Source organism: Coregonus clupeaformis, chromosome 30, assembly GCF_020615455.1.
Source record: "Coregonus clupeaformis isolate EN_2021a chromosome 30, ASM2061545v1, whole genome shotgun sequence".
Classification (NCBI taxonomy): domain Eukaryota; kingdom Metazoa; phylum Chordata; class Actinopteri; order Salmoniformes; family Salmonidae; genus Coregonus; species Coregonus clupeaformis.
This window is the reverse complement of record NC_059221.1, coordinates 26,868,844-26,884,406: the sequence shown is the minus strand read 5'-3', so window position 1 is coordinate 26,884,406 and position 15,563 is coordinate 26,868,844. Positions and strand designations below refer to the sequence as shown.

General features: G+C 42.4%; 2 protein-coding genes across 3 annotated transcripts; one reads left to right on the top strand and one right to left on the bottom strand.

Annotated features, from left to right (window-relative positions):
• Nucleotides 1–978: 978 nt before the first annotated feature.
• On the bottom strand, nt 979–3,367 carry LOC121545540 (NADH dehydrogenase [ubiquinone] 1 beta subcomplex subunit 11, mitochondrial). The gene is made up of 3 exons (XM_041856140.1): nt 3,114–3,367; nt 2,733–2,863; nt 979–1,199 (listed from the first exon to the last, which is right to left on the bottom strand). The coding sequence occupies exons 1-3, from the start codon at nt 3,297–3,299 to the stop codon at nt 1,070–1,072; spliced, it is 447 nt and encodes a 148-aa protein (XP_041712074.1). The 5' UTR covers nt 3,300–3,367; the 3' UTR covers nt 979–1,069.
• An 830-nt stretch (nt 3,368–4,197) lies between these two features.
• Nucleotides 4,198–7,931, top strand: LOC121545539 (properdin). 2 transcript variants are annotated; one of them, XM_041856138.2, is made up of 10 exons: nt 4,200–4,485; nt 4,687–4,825; nt 4,907–5,088; nt 5,188–5,358; nt 5,480–5,674; nt 5,820–5,993; nt 6,760–6,948; nt 7,133–7,244; nt 7,482–7,608; nt 7,713–7,931. In XM_041856138.2, the coding sequence occupies exons 1-9, from the start codon at nt 4,431–4,433 to the stop codon at nt 7,606–7,608; spliced, it is 1,344 nt and encodes a 447-aa protein (XP_041712072.1). In that variant the 5' UTR covers nt 4,200–4,430; the 3' UTR covers nt 7,713–7,931. The 2 variants fall into 2 exon arrangements, with proteins under 2 accessions (XP_041712073.1, XP_041712072.1); XM_041856139.2 differs by having other exon boundaries at nt 4,198–4,485; nt 6,760–6,882; nt 7,482–7,931.
• The last annotated feature ends 7,632 nt before the right edge of the window (nt 7,932–15,563 follow it).

Here is a 15,563-nt window from a genome sequence, read left to right as displayed (position 1 = left end):
TTTATACAGAATGCTGCAGCGTGGACATACTGCTGGAGCAGAAGTCAGGACAGCTTTGATTAATCAGACTGTTACCTGCATTATCTTTCTTAGTTACCGGTAGGTACTTAAAGCCGTATTTTTTCTTTCAGAATGGTCATTAGACCAAATTCAAGTTTGTCAATAACCAGCACATTGCTGACTACTGTGTGCACTAGTGCATCCATGCCATCACTCAGTGTTGTCAATGTATTTCTGGAGATGGTGTCTGCTTGTCAAATTGTCAAAGACTCCAGCCACCCTAGTCATAGACTGTTCTCTCTGCTACCGCACGGCAAGCGGTACCGGAGTGCCAAGTCTAGGTCCAAAAGACTTCTCAACAGCTTCTACCCACAAGCCATAAGACTCCTGAACAGCTAATCATGGCTACCCGGACTATTTGCACTGCCCCCCCAACCCCATCCTTTTACGCTGCTGCTACTCTGTTAAGTATTTATGCATAGTCACTTTAACTCTACCCACATGTACAAATTACCTCAACTACCTCAACTAGCCGGTGCCCCCGCACATTGACTCTGCACCGGTACCCCCCTGTATATATAGCCTCCCTACTGTCACTTTATTTTACTTCTGCTCTTTGTTTTTCTCAACACTTTTTTTGTTGTTGTTTTATTCTTACTTTTTTTGTTTAAAATAAACGCACTGTTGGTTAAGGGCTGTAAGTAAGCATTTCACTGTAATGTCTGCACTTGTTGTATTCGGCGCATGTGACCAATAAAATTTGATTTGATTTGATTTGATTTGCTACTTTAATATTATTTGCGGGTGGTGCATGATGACAATGGAGATGTGGCGGCATGGCCCGGGGCAGCTACAAGGGGCTCGCAGAGCACTGACTCCAGTAGTTTGACTATCGTACTATTTCATGATCACCGATAGTCACAGTTGCTACCAAGGGCTATTCAGTTTGATCACTGACCACAAAAGAATGATCAATAGTGTGGTATACATTTTTTATTACATTATACTGATGAGAAATAAACAGTCAAAGAGAAAAACATTTTCAGTGAACAGCTCCTTATAGTACATCCTACTCCTCTCCGGCTCCTGGTAGCACAATCTTGCTTGGGTCATAGTAGTTCTCCTCCATAAGAGGAAGACCTGCAGCCTCTCTCTGTGTGATCAACCTTTCTGCTTCCCTCCTGGCCCACTGCCTCATACTGGTTAGAAAAAGACAGGTCAAAAAGACTAATGATCAATGATTGTGTTTGTGATGATCAATTCAATCAAGCACATAAGAGGTGTTTGTGTGTGTGTCTTGGATACTTGTTTAGAGGTGCAGACAACAGTAACAATAGCGGAGGTGCATAAAAATGTTGGCCCCCACGCATGTACCACAAATGCCTTGTTGGCTAAGTTCGCCGTAGTGTACATTGATCTCCGTTACCAATTTTTTTTTGTCATTAGCACAGTATACATGATCACCATTTTAGCTCCAAGATGCCGTCAATTTGAAAAAACGAAAAAGTAGATTGTGCTGATTTATCAGTGTATTGAACCATGTCACGCGCCATTGTTTAAAAACTCAGTACATAGTGCTAAAACAATGACGTCATATCTGAATTCCGATATCTATATGCACCTTTGTCATTTTTGGAGTCCAGAAACACAGCATTGACTTGTGCAAGTGGAATCGACTGGTCTACTATCCAAAGTTCCATCAGTCCATTGTAATACAGCTTATTGTCCCGTGTAGCTCAGCTGGTAGCGCATGGTCTTGCAACGCCAGGGTTGTGGGTTCGATTCCCATGGGGGACCAGTAAGAAAAAAGTATGCACTCACTACTGTAAGTCGCTCTGGATAAGTCGTGTGGGCGAGTGGTTTGCTGATGTCAACGTTGTGAACAGAGTGCCTCATGGTGGCGGTGGGGTTATGGTATGGGCAGGCATAAGCTTCGGACAACGAACACAATTGCATTTTATCAATGGCAATTTGAATCCACAGAGATACCGTGACGAGATCCTGGCCCATTGTCGTGCCATTCATCTGCCGCCATCATGTTTCAGCATGATAATGCACGGCCCCATGTCTCAAGGATCTGCACACAATTCCTGGAAGCTGAAAATGTCCCAGTTCTTCCATAGCCTGCATACTCACCAGAAATTTCACCCATTGAGCATGTTTGGGATGCTCTGGACAGCGTGTTCCAGTTCCCACCAATATCTAGCAACTTCACACAGCCATTGAAGAGGAGTGAGACAACATTCCACAGGCCACAATCAACTCTATGCGAAGGAAATGTGTTGCACTGCATGAGGCAAATGGTGATCACAACAGATACCGACTGGTTTTATGATCCACGCCCCTACCTTTTTTCCAAAAGGTACATATCTGTGACCAACAGATGCATATCTTTATTCCCAGTCATGTGAATGACATAGATTAGGGCCTAATGAATTTATTTCAATTGACTGATTTCCTTATATGAACTGTATCTCAGTAAAATCTTTGAAATTGTTGTATGTTGCATTTATATTTTTGTTCAGTGTACTTTGCAGTAAGGCAACGCCTAGATCGGCCCTTGTGGGTAGGCCTATTTCTCCCAAACAGCATTTAAAACAGCATGGTATCAAAGCTATCTTGTAGCTCGGTTTTTCAGTTGTCACTTACTCTTTGTGCACCTGTTCCAGCAAGTGATGAAAAACAAGCCACAGCAAGTAACAAAGAGGGATGTGCAGTGTGCTTAAACATACCCATGGTCTGGCAAGTAGTGGATGAAGGTACCCCCAACCACAATCGCCATAGAGATGCCAAAGAAGAAGGCCATCCTCATGTTCCACTCGTCAACGACAGGATCTTGAGAGAACCCATGATAATCTCGATTCTGTTGAGATTGAAAGATTTATTATGGTTTCATGATATACTGGATTGTAAACAATGTGTTAACGTTAGCTAGCTAGTATTAGCTACCTCGGAGTGCAGATAGCAATGTATTTAGCCACTATGTTTGACTGAAGGAATGTGTATCGTTATGTCAAAAACTACATTGAATGTGAAAAATATTGTAAATAATACCAGATATGAGCTGGCTAGCTAGCGACGGGTATTTCAGTTTCGATTCAGAACCAACTCACCTTCTCGAACGCGCTGACCTCTGCGTGTCCATGACTTTCCTTGGCATGCGAGGGCTGCAAATCCGACACAGTGGCCGAACCAGCAGAACCCGAGGGTGGAGATTGCGATACGAACCGAATCCCACACGCTGGATTTGTGCGAAAACGGGTCAAGGCAGGCCCAAAGCGTGACAACCGGGCAAGCATTTTGTCAGGGCAACACTGTCGAGTCGAGTCGACCCGGCACCGGAATTGTTTCGCCTTTTCTTCTTCAGCTTGTAGGACAGCAGCAGATAATTTCAAGATAGGTTATTGATCGCCACCTACTGGACGGGGTGTCAGTGGCTCTTCACCTACCACGAGCACAGCCTATTGGAAATAATGAGAAAAGACAGTTGCAAAAATATATTTGTTATGAGGTGCAATGTTTGTTGAGCAAATATTGATTCAAATTCAAGGTTTCACAGAAGAAGAAAAAACGTCCACCCTTGCTTACACGCACTTGTCTTTTCTTACTAGCACTGACTGCTGATAGCGGCCTTGAAACGTTTTACTTAATATGACTATGATATGTGATTGTCTAAACTAGCTACCTTTAGATGATCTGTAAATCGCTCAGGATAAGAGCGTCTGCTAAATGACAATAAAAAATAATCATATGTCAAACGTAATCAGGTTATGTACTTTTATTGGGCAAATTGCCAAAATTGCATCATATATTTCCAAATTGCTTCATACAGTGATTAGAATGACTGTCTTCAAAATGTATGGTAATCAGGCATCCAAAATCTTAAACTGTATCTCTAACACGCTACCTGTCGCTTTTATACTATTTGATTACATATTCTTCATTTCACTTTCATCTTCTTTTATATTGCCAAAAGTCTGTAAGTCTTCTAGGTTTAGACATAGCTAGCTAGTGCATTTGGCATTTTGTGCAACACTGTACAACAATTGCGTAACAATGCTGCAAAAAGGTCAAGAGGTTCAGGGGGAGGTATGAGTTTATTAACCTTACGGGAATGGGATGCATGCCTTTCCTATTTGTATCCAAATTCCAATAAAGTGAAACATAAGCCAGAGAGGAAGAGGCGAAGGGAGAGGGCCCACTCCCATCATAATCGGTCCACGCGGAAATACAGCAATAAGTAGACCAATAATAGACAGACTGATAAGCAGAGCAGATCACCTGCTTTCCCGCCTTTGGGACAACGACTCCCATTGTTAGGGTGGAGACAATACCATCTCGTCTTTATATACAGTATCTCTGGAGAAGCCTGCTAGTGAGAGTGGACAGAGAGCTAGAGTAAGAAGTACTAGGCATAGACAGACAGAGAAATGGTCCAGTTGTTGTGGACTTTATTGGTTTTGCTGATCATCTTCAGGGAATCAGGTCAGTGACTTTATTATTGTTGTTTAAAAATAAGTCTATTTTGAACCTCATAGCAACAGTAAACGAAATGTTATATTTTAATATATTGATTTGTGAACACAACACTTCACTATTATGCTAGACACATCACGTTACTTTTGAATAATATGGTGCTAGATTTATTTGTTGAAGCAGTGACTAGAACAATCTATATGTTTCCAGTATCACAGGAGGTAAAATGTTACAGCAGGTTTGATAATGGGGATTGTGACTATCTCCTGGGAGAAGTGACGATGGAAGACTGTTGTCTTAACCCTCACTATGGCTACATTGGAGCAGATGGAAAATGCAAGTTTTGTGGGTGAGTCTCAATTAGTTTCAGATTTGGACGTCCAATGTCCCAGTGCAGGATGTGATATGTTGCGTTTTATGTCACCTGTAGGCCAGCTTCGTGGTCTGAATGGACTACTTGGGGCAGCTGCTCTGTCCCCTGTAACGAGGGAGTTTCGCAGAGACGACGAGAATGCCAGGGACAGGGAAAATGTACTCAGGAGACTACCCCTAGACAGCTTCGCAAACTCACGTTAGAGACCAAAGTCTGCATTGAGCCAGACTGTTGTCCAGGTACAGACCATTTCTAACAGTCAGGGAACATAAATTCAATCATATCTGAAGTCAAGGTATTTTGTGTCTCTTTTGATGATCTTGCTGAAAATTGTTCAGAACAGGGACAATGGAGCAAGTGGGCTGAGTGGCAGCCCTGCTCAGTGACTTGTGAGAAGGGCTTGAGAAAGAGAGTGAGGACATGCACCGAACCACCACCTAGATGTGGAGGCAGCTGTGACGGTCCAAGTGAAGAGGAGGAACCCTGCGTGGTTGATCGTGTCTGTCCAAGTAAAGACCATCATGATTTAGACAATACTCTCTATTCCTTCACATAATGCAATAATCATCTCCATACATTATACAAGTTTTACATGTTTTTTTCACCATTCATCTCCTATTTCGACTGTAGCCAATGGTGGTTGGTCAAACTGGGAGAGTTGGCAGCCATGCTCAGGCACTTGTGCAAGGGAGGATTTACCCAGACCTACACAGCGGCGCTCTAGATCATGCTCCAATCCACCACCGTCCTCAGTGCCCCCTGGTGATGAATGCCCTGGGTTAGGGAGCGAATCTAGGACCTGTGATGAGCTTCCTTCATGTCCTGGTAAATGGCATGGCCAAGCAATCAAATTTTCCTCTGAGGTTCTGACTGATATCCTAAAGCTATTGCTTGTATTCATACACAGAATGTAGCAATAACATGTACTCATAGTGTATGTAAATCAAACCTCCCTCTTTATCCTCAACAGTGAATGGTAACTGGGGGCTGTGGGGGCCCCCCAGCTCCTGCTCCGTTACCTGTGGGGTGGGGGTTAATGAAATGCTCAGACAGTGTAACAACCCAGCCCCTAAACATGGAGGTCTGCCCTGCTCTGGATCCAATAAAGACACAAAAGTCTGCAATACCAAAAACCAGTGCCCAGGTAAAATATTGACAGCCGGAGAATAACCCATTCCCTCTGCCCATTTCATCAGTTATTAACCTCTGAGCAAATGTTGTTTTTAGTGGATGAGTCATTTGGTCAAACTTAGCCTCACTTGAGAGGATTATAGCTTTCACACAGCTGAGGTCAGATGTTTATATTTTTGTCACTGTAATTATAATAATATTACATACTTTTACAGTAATACTATTACTGTTATGATATGGGGGGTAGTTTAGTGTTAGCACATAGATAGACAGCACACTTCCACACCTCATCCCTAGGTGACAGCAGTAACCGGGTCCAAGTGCTGTGCCAGGCCTTGATAAGCACACAGGTACGGCCTGCCAGTGTTTGTTTTGCGTTACATCTTTAGTTTTGTATTTTTGTACATTCCTTTTCTATATATTTATTTTCGTCACCATGACCTGAACAAATGATAATCCCCTTGGGCTGGCCAACCAAGAGTTCAAGACGGAGCTGGCCCTGGACCGAGTTAAGGTTGCTGTCCCCTGGGGGCACATACATACAACATGGTCTGCATACTCTGACTTTTCACATAAATGCACACATTAAATCAGGTTATAGACCATTTAGCTAGGCTTAGGACTCCTAGATATAGCGAGTGTATCAATATCTGTAGGCTAGCTAGTTGGTTTCGTAACACTGTATATGGTATTCAGTAGTGAAACCATTGCATCCTTCAAGTCCTCCTAAGAACTGAAATACTTCCCATGGGGATAATAGTTATTTCTTTGTTCCACAGTGGATGGTCAGTGGTCGCAGTGGGAGAAATGGGAAGAATGTACATCTAATAGAGGAAAAATTAACTGTCGAAAAATCGGTGGACAGCAAAGACGCCAAAGATGGTGTAAACACACAGATTTTGGTGGGTTGACGTGTGAAGGAAAGATCACAGACTACAGGCCCTGCTTTGACATTAAATATTGCTTCTGTGAGTTAAACAAATGTTATCTTCCATTGATTGAGCTGTGTTATTTGTTTTGATGCCTCTTTCAACTTTAATTCAGTCCAACTGTTGCATGTTTTTGCAGTGATAGTTGAATAATACAAATCAGATTTCATAACCAGTAGGCTAAGAAGTCATGTTCCTCACATAATGCTTCACTTGTGTTTAGTTGATGGTAAGTGGGGTGAATGGAGTGAGTGGAGTCATTGTGAGCCCCCCTGTGGAGAAGGAGCCAAAAGGACCAGAGAACGCAAGTGCATACCTGATCTGTCAGAATACCCGTAAGGAGACTGTATAGTATACTATTATTATACAATGATTAGCCAAGTAATTTGTGTGTATCTACCCCTATGCCTCTCAATAAGTAGGCTACACACGATTTAGGCATTGCTTGGGCTCAGTGGCACATTCAATATTATCTGGTGCAGTGTGAAATATGTGCACTCTGCTATTGTTTGGTGTGTCAGGTGTAAATTGGATGAATCTAACTCTTTATTTGCTATTTGTTTCCATGCCAGGGAGAAAATAGGGTATCCTGTTAAGGCTAAAGCATACTTTGAAGGGAGGCCAGATGTGAACTGCACACTGTTGAAGGACACAAAAGAGAGTCGGGCCTGTATAAATGTTCCTCCATGTGACACATAGGTAATACGTTATCATTAACAATGATTTCACAGTTGCAATATCAATTTTTTAAATGGACTTTGGTCAGCTCCAATGCTATCTCTAAATGTCTGACTTTTTTCCAGAGTCTTTTGATCAAAGCACAAGTCTGGAGGGGAATAAGCATTGTCAACTTAGAAAATGACACATTGAATTGATATGTCTAGCTATGTGATTTCACTGCCTTTGGTCACGTATGTCTATGCAGACTTCATGAAGCATTAGTAACACAAAGTAGTTTATTAGGACTACACTTTTCATAATAATGTAATTTCCTAAAGAAATAAAAAACATTGTTCACTTCCTCACAAGGTATTGCTTTAGTCTATGAGGTCTTTTAATTTCAAATGCAGCATTGCATTAGCCGGAGTGATTATGGAAAACTTAATTAATGCATAACAAATTGGTGAAGTGTATAACTTTACGCATTTTACATTTTAGTCATTTAGCAGATGCTCTTATCCAGAGCGACTTACATGAGCAATTAGGTGCCTTGCTTAAGGGCACAGACAGATTTTTCACCTAGTCGGCTCGGGGATTAGAACCAGCACAACGCTCTTACCCACTAAGCTACCTGCCGCCCCTATTTTAGACCAATTATATGAATATTACTATCCAAATCTAAAATGTAACAAATGTGCAATATTTGTGTAGCTAGACTGGTGTTATGAGCAATGCATTTAAATGGATAGGTGCAAATCAAATCAAATGTTATTTGTCACATGCGCCGAATACTACAGTGAAATGCTTACTTACAAGCCCTTAACCAACAATGCAGTTTTAAGAAAGGGTAGCCATTTGATTAGATGTTCAGGAGTCTTATGGCTTGGGGGTAGAAGCTGTTTAGAAGCCTCTTGGACCTCGACTTGGTGCTCCGGTACCGCTTGCCATACGGTAGCAGAGAGAACAGTCTATGACTAGGGTGACTGGAGTCTTTCACAATTTTTAGGGCCTTCCTCTGACACCGCCTGGTATAGAGGTCCTGGATGGAAGGAAGCTTGGCCCCAGTGATGCAATGTGTAGTGCAGACTCTCTGGTAGGTTTTTTATTTCGGCCAGCAACCCAAAGGTGTCGCATTGCTCCTATCAGGTATTGGTAGCGTGACCACATGTCCCATATTGTGCGTGAGAGTCCCGCATAATTTTGGCCCTTTGTCACGTATTTTATTAGCAATTTCAAACACCACTAATTTTGAAAAAATAGTTGATTTGTCCCGTATTTCAGTCAGACATTCCAAACTGTCTATTGCAGTCATGTTGTGGTTCTGGTGATGTTTAACACTTCTCCAATCATTGTTGAGATCTGATATTCTGCGCAGCACAAGACGAGGTGTAGGCCATAGGTCATAGGCCTATCGTCAACCAATCACATTTCTCAAATCCTTTTGAGTTAAATTCTAGCTAAACTTGGAGAGGGCGGTTATAAAAAGTGTGCTTCTGACGAAGAGCTACACAAGTAAGTAAATAGCCATATTTGACTGAACGATATAAGGTAATTTCGTCAAACGTGTGAGGCTCTCCTTGCTCATTCAACATATTTGCTGCTACTTCACTCAATCCGGTTTTAAAAGTCACCCTTCCTGTTTTATATTCACTGAGACCAACCAGAAATGTGTCTTTCAGCAAATATTCCCAGATTTTCATAAAACAGCCACACCTGGTCTCTCTTTCAGCATCACCTAATTTTGCGCAAGGCAAAAGAGTAGACTATAGCCTACTAGGTGCGTGTCCTTCAGTGCAGCGGGAGCGTAGCTCCTCCACTTCTCAATAGAGTACCACAGTATGAGTCATAATACCCATAAAACCTAAAGGTCGAACAGGGAAATGGTTCCAATCGTTTTTCCACCATTCATTTTTTCCATATGGGGATTTTAGAAACACTTCAAATAAGGCCTGTGTTTCGTGTAGGCTTACCCTGGCGTGACGTTTTGATAACTGTGTAAATCTCTTTAGGACAAGGTCTTTTATCAATATATTTGCCTGTATTTACTCCCCCAAAATGAAATGCTAATTAGCTGCTAATGTGGCTATCATAAAGAACTGCAAATGCCATGATGATTTGGACGAGACTGCCATATCGAGGCAAAGGTAAGAATCTCTGGATGAACTATCTAATGTTAGCTAAATATAGTAATGAATAAATAGGCAACATTTATTTAAATGGACAATTCTGTGACCTGTCTTGTGCACGTTTTAAATTGACACAATACCTGTTAGCAAAGGTGTCAGCTAGAGATGACGTGCAGGAGCTTGCAGGGATTTGTAGTTTTGCATGGTCTACTTTGATGCTAATTAGCATTTTAGAATCTGAGCGTAAATAGAGCTGAATATATTGATAAAAATTCACCTTGTCCGAGAGAGATTTACATGGTTATCAAAACGTCACACCAGGGTAAGCCTACATGAAACACAGCCCTTATTTTAAGTGTTTCTAAAATCCCCTATGGGAAAAATGAATGGTGGAAAAACGATTATTATGGGTATTATGACACCTCCACTGTGGAGCTCTATCGTGCTGGTTTAGTAAAGTTAGATCAAAGCTGAATCATTGTATTGTAAGATCAAAATGATTAATTCCTTTCTACATAACAAAGCCAAATATAATAGCATAGTATAACGTTATTATTTAAAAAAACACCACCTAATTTCTTATGAGATTTTAGAATGGTTAGCTGAATAGTCAACAAAAAAATCGAATGCGGCCAAAACTCAACCACGCATGCCACTCGCCACTAGGCAGAATGTGTTTGGATTGAAACAAAATACAGGAAGGTTATATTGAGTACCACAGTATCATAATACCCAGAAAACCTAGTGGTAAAACCCAGAAATGGTTCCAATCGTTTTTCCACAATTCATTTTTCCGTAGGGGATTTTAAAAGTAATTCATATAAGGTCTGTGTTTTGTGTAGTCCTACCCTGGCGTGACGTTTTGATAACCGCACAAATCTATCTTGGAGAAGGTAACTTTTATCAATACATTCGCCTGTAATTACCCCCCAAAAAAATTAAATGCTAATTAGCTGTCATATAGAACTATACATCCTGTTGCAAGCTTTGATATAATCACTCAAGGCGGGAAAATAAATGTAATGTAAATGTAAAATCCTCCACATTTCTCCATGCAAACTCTCAGCGACAAGTAGTAAGTAACCTGGCAAGTAGAAATTATAGCCTTTTTAGTATCTCGTGTAAATAATTGATAATGTGTATTTCTCATGTGTATTCTTGTTTAGCATTTTTCAAATGACCTAGCTAGCTACCTTAGCATTTTTGTATTATTATAATTTTTTTAAATTATCCTGGCCTTTGTAGCTAACTAGCTACTTAACCTTAGGTCTCTCCATCGATCAAAAGCAAGGATGGTTCTGTGCTATGTACTGGATTGTAATTACTACTCCGATAAGCACATGTGCATTTCATAGTTTTCCGACCTCTGTAAGCGAGAGGTGTTGCTGGAGTGCTGTGTGATAAGGTACGCCCTATTTGCTAGCTGCTAACAAGCTATTTTGGTGTAGTCATACTTTTTCATGTGGTGACTTGCGAGCTAACTTTAGCACACCAGGGCAGGGATTCAGCTAGCTAAATATCGCCTGGTGGGCTAGCTAGTTTAGGCACCCTGGTTGGCTACATTAGCGAACGTTAGCTAGCTAACGTTGAACCATATCTCACCGTGGTGTAGTCAGACTTTCCCGACAGGCGGAGACATGCTAGCGAATGTGACTAATGTTAGCGATTAGAACTAGCTAACTAGTTAACGTTAAACATCCCCGCTGTTGGGTTCTATTTTTCTCATAATTGGATCTGTATGTGATGAATAACTTAGAAGGAATGCATTAATGAGGAGCATAGGTTTGTACTATACTGATATACCGTCCTTGAACGTGGGTACATGGAGTACAGATTGGAGGGGTGTCTTTTGGGTGCTGACTCCGCAGGTTATTATGATAGCAACTTATGCCTGGGAACGGTGGAGCGCCAAGGGGTGGAGCGCCAAGGGGTGGGACTAACCCGTGCACCAACAGATTGGCTGAGTAAAGTCTAAACCACACTCAGTCCTTTACTCTGATTGGCCAACAGAAGAGGTGGGAACTCTCTGTCAGAGTATTTGAGAAATAACCTGTAAACAATGGATCAGTTCTCTGAGTGCCCTGCGTGGTATTTCAGTGGACCCGTATATACGAACCTTCATACTTATCATACATACATTTTGCATATAATAAATTAAGCTTGGATTGAAGATCTCTTGATTCTTATTCCAATACCAGATTTGAATTACGCAATTTCTAACACCGCCCTGGTGGACTAGCTAGCATGTCACCACCCGTGGGGTGTGGGGAAAGTCTGACTGCACGAACGATGAGCTAACATAACTAGCTAGCTAAACGTTAGCTAAATATCCCTGCTCTGGTCGGCTAATATTATCTAGCATGTCACCACGTGGAAAAGTGTGACTGCACAAACGGTGAGCTAACATTAACTAGCTGGCTAGCTAGCGCACAAAGGAATTGTAGGCTCAATGTTTTCCCATACAAAACACAAACGGTTTTGTTCCACGAGTGCATCTGTTGTACATGACTAATCAAATGACCTGTGAAGTCAGTTATACATGTCAGCAGGGATGGAAATTAAATTAGCCAGAGGCTAGTACTTTTCAGACTGGGCTAGTAGACAATGTGCCAAACTAGCCTGACACAGCAGTGAAATGGCTAGTAGAAAATGTGCAAAACTAGCCCGAAACAGCAGTGAAATGTTGCCTCTACAAACATCGCATGCCACAGATTTAGGACCTGAATGTTACCTGGGCTAGTAGAAATCATGGTCTGCTGGCCAGTGCCCAAAATCCTTATGTTCCATCCGTGCATGTCAGTCCCTTTCAGACGATCCCCCTATCACTGCTGGTCCTCCTCAGTGACCTCACGGTTGAGGGTTTTAACTTTCCTTTTGAGAATTAGAATCAGAAGTACAGTCGAATAGCTCATCGCAATGCTTCACCTCTTTGGGCAAATGGTATCCTAGACTGTCCTGATCATCTATTATAGTTGAGCATTCCAGACAATTCCTCCATCCCAGCAGAAATGTCCCATCCACATAGTATGATTTTAGATGTGCTGATAGACCAAAGCCGGGTCTATTTTAGCATTACTATAGTCAAGTCTGTGGGTTATGGTATTTTAATATAGATGTTACCATTTTAGTAATCAACTTAGCTAGCTAGTAAAAGTTTTTTTTAAATTGGTCTTTCAGATGGGTGGACCGGAAACCCAGTGACAACACTCGGGTCTGTAGCTGCCATTTTCCGGTGGGAAATAGAAATGGCCCTGTATTTACCAGAAAAGGTAGCTCATCCACCATGGCAGAAGAGAAAGATCCAAACTTAAATCCGTTTTACCTAATTTCTACCAGCATATCACATGTGGGGGCGGCAGGTAGCTTAGTGGGTAAGAGCGTTGTGCCAGTAACCGAAAGGTCGCTGGTTCTAATCCCCGAGCCGACTAGGTGAAAAATCTGTCGATGTGCCCTTAAGCAAGGCACTTAACCCTAATTGCTCCTGTAAGTCGCTCTGGATAAGAGCGTCTGCTAAATGACTAAAATGTAAATGTGCAACTAGAGGAAAAAAAACTCTAGACCACCTTTACTCCACACACAGAAACGCATACAAAGCTCTCCCTCTCCCTCCATTTGGCAAATCTGACCATAATTCTATCCTCCTGATTACTGCTTACAAGCAAAAATTAAAGCAGGAAGTACCAGTGACTCGCTCAATACGAAAGTGGTCAGATGACACGGATGCTACAGGACATTTTTTGCTAGCACAGACTGGAATATGTTCCGGGATTCATCCAATGGCATTGAGGAGTATACCACCTCAGTCACCGGCTTCGTTAATAAGTGCATCGATGACGTCGTCCCCACAGTGACCGTGCGTACATATCCCAACCAGAAGCCATGGATTATAGGCAACATCCGCACCGAGCTAAAGACTAGAGCTGCCGCTTTCAAGGAGCGGAAGACTAATTCGGACGCTTATAAGAAATCCCGCTATGCCCTCAGACGAACCATCAAACAGGCAAAGCGTCAATACAGGACTAAGATTGAATCCTACTACTCCGGCTCTGATGCTCGTCGGATGTGGCAGGGCTTGCAAACTATTACGGACTAAAGAGGGAAAACCCAGCCACGAGCTGCCCAGTGACGCGAGCCTACCAGACGAGCTAAATGCCTTTTATGCTTGCTTCGAGGCAAGCAACACTGAAGCATGCCAGAGAGCACCAGCTGTTCCAGACGACTGTGTGATCACACTCTCCGTAGCCGATGTGAGCAAGACCTTTAAATAGGTCAACATTCACAAGGCCGCGGGGCCAGACGGATTACCAGGACGTGTACTCAGAGTGTCTTCACTGACATTTTCAACCTCTCCCTGACCAAGTCTGTAATACCTACATGTTTCAAGCAGACCACCATAGTCCCTGTGCCCAAGAAAGCGAAGGTAACCTGCCTAAATGACTACCGCCCCGTAGCGCTCACGTCGGTAGCCATGAAGTGCTTTGAAAGGCTGGTCATGACTCACATCAACACCATCATCCCGGAAACCCTAGATCCACTCCAATTCGCATACTGCCCAAACAGATCCACAGATGGCACAATCTCAATCGCACTCCACACTGCCCTTTCCCACCTGGACAAAAGGAACACCTACAGTTGAAGTCGGAAGTTTACATACAGTGGGGGAAAAACGTATTTAGTCAGCCACCAATTGTGCAGGTTCCGCCACTTAAAAAGATGAGAGAGGCCTGTAATTTTCATCATAGGTACACGTCAACTATGACAGACAAAATGAGAGAAAAAAAATCCAGAAAATCACATTGTAGGATTTTTTATGAATTTATTAGCAAATTATGGTGGAAAATAAGTATTTGGTCAATAACAAAAGTTTCTCAATACTTTGTTATATACCCTTTGTTGGCAATGACACAGGTCAAACGTTTTCTGTAAGTCTTCACAAGTTTTTCACACACTGTTGCTGGTATTTTGGCCCATTCCTCCATGCAGATCTCCTCTAGAGCAGTGATGTTTTGGGGCTGTCGCTGGGCAACACGGACTTTCAACTCCCTCCAAAGATTTTCTATGGGGTTGAGATCTGGAGACTGGCTAGGCCACTCCAGGACCTTGAAATGCTTCTTACGAAGCCACTCCTTCGTTGCCCGGGCGATGTGTTTGGGATCATTGTCATGCTGAAAGACCCAGCCACGTTTCATCTTCAATGCCCTTGCTGATGGAAGGAGGTTTTCACTCAAAATCTCACGATACATGGCCCCATTCATTCTTTCCTTTACACGGATCAGTCGTCCTGGTCCCTTTGCAGAAAAACAGCAACAAAGCATGATGTTTCCACCCCCATGCTTCACAGTAGGTATGGTGTTCTTTGGATGCAACTCAGCATTCTTTGTCCTCCAAACACGACGAGTTGAGTTTTTACCAAAAAGTTCTATTTTGGTTTGATCTGACCATATGACATTCTCCCAATCCTCTTCTGGATCATCCAAATGCACTCTAGCAAACTTCAGACGGGCCTGGACATGTACTGGCTTAAGCAGGGGGACACGTCTGGTACTGCAGGATTTGAGTCCCTGGCGGCGTAGTGTGTTACTGATGGTAGGCTTTGTTACTTTGGTCCCAGCTCTCTGCAGGTCATTCACTAGGTCCCCCCGTGTGGTTCTGGGATTTTTGCTCACCGTTCTTGTGATCATTTTGACCCCACGGGGTGAGATCTTGCGTGGAGCCCCAGATCGAGGGAGATTATCAGTGGTCTTGTATGTCTTCCATTGGGTTCTATTTTTCTCATAATTGGATCTGTATGTGATGAATAACTTAGAAGGAATGCATTAATGAGGAGCATAGGTTTGTACTATACTGATATAAATTGTTTCACATAAC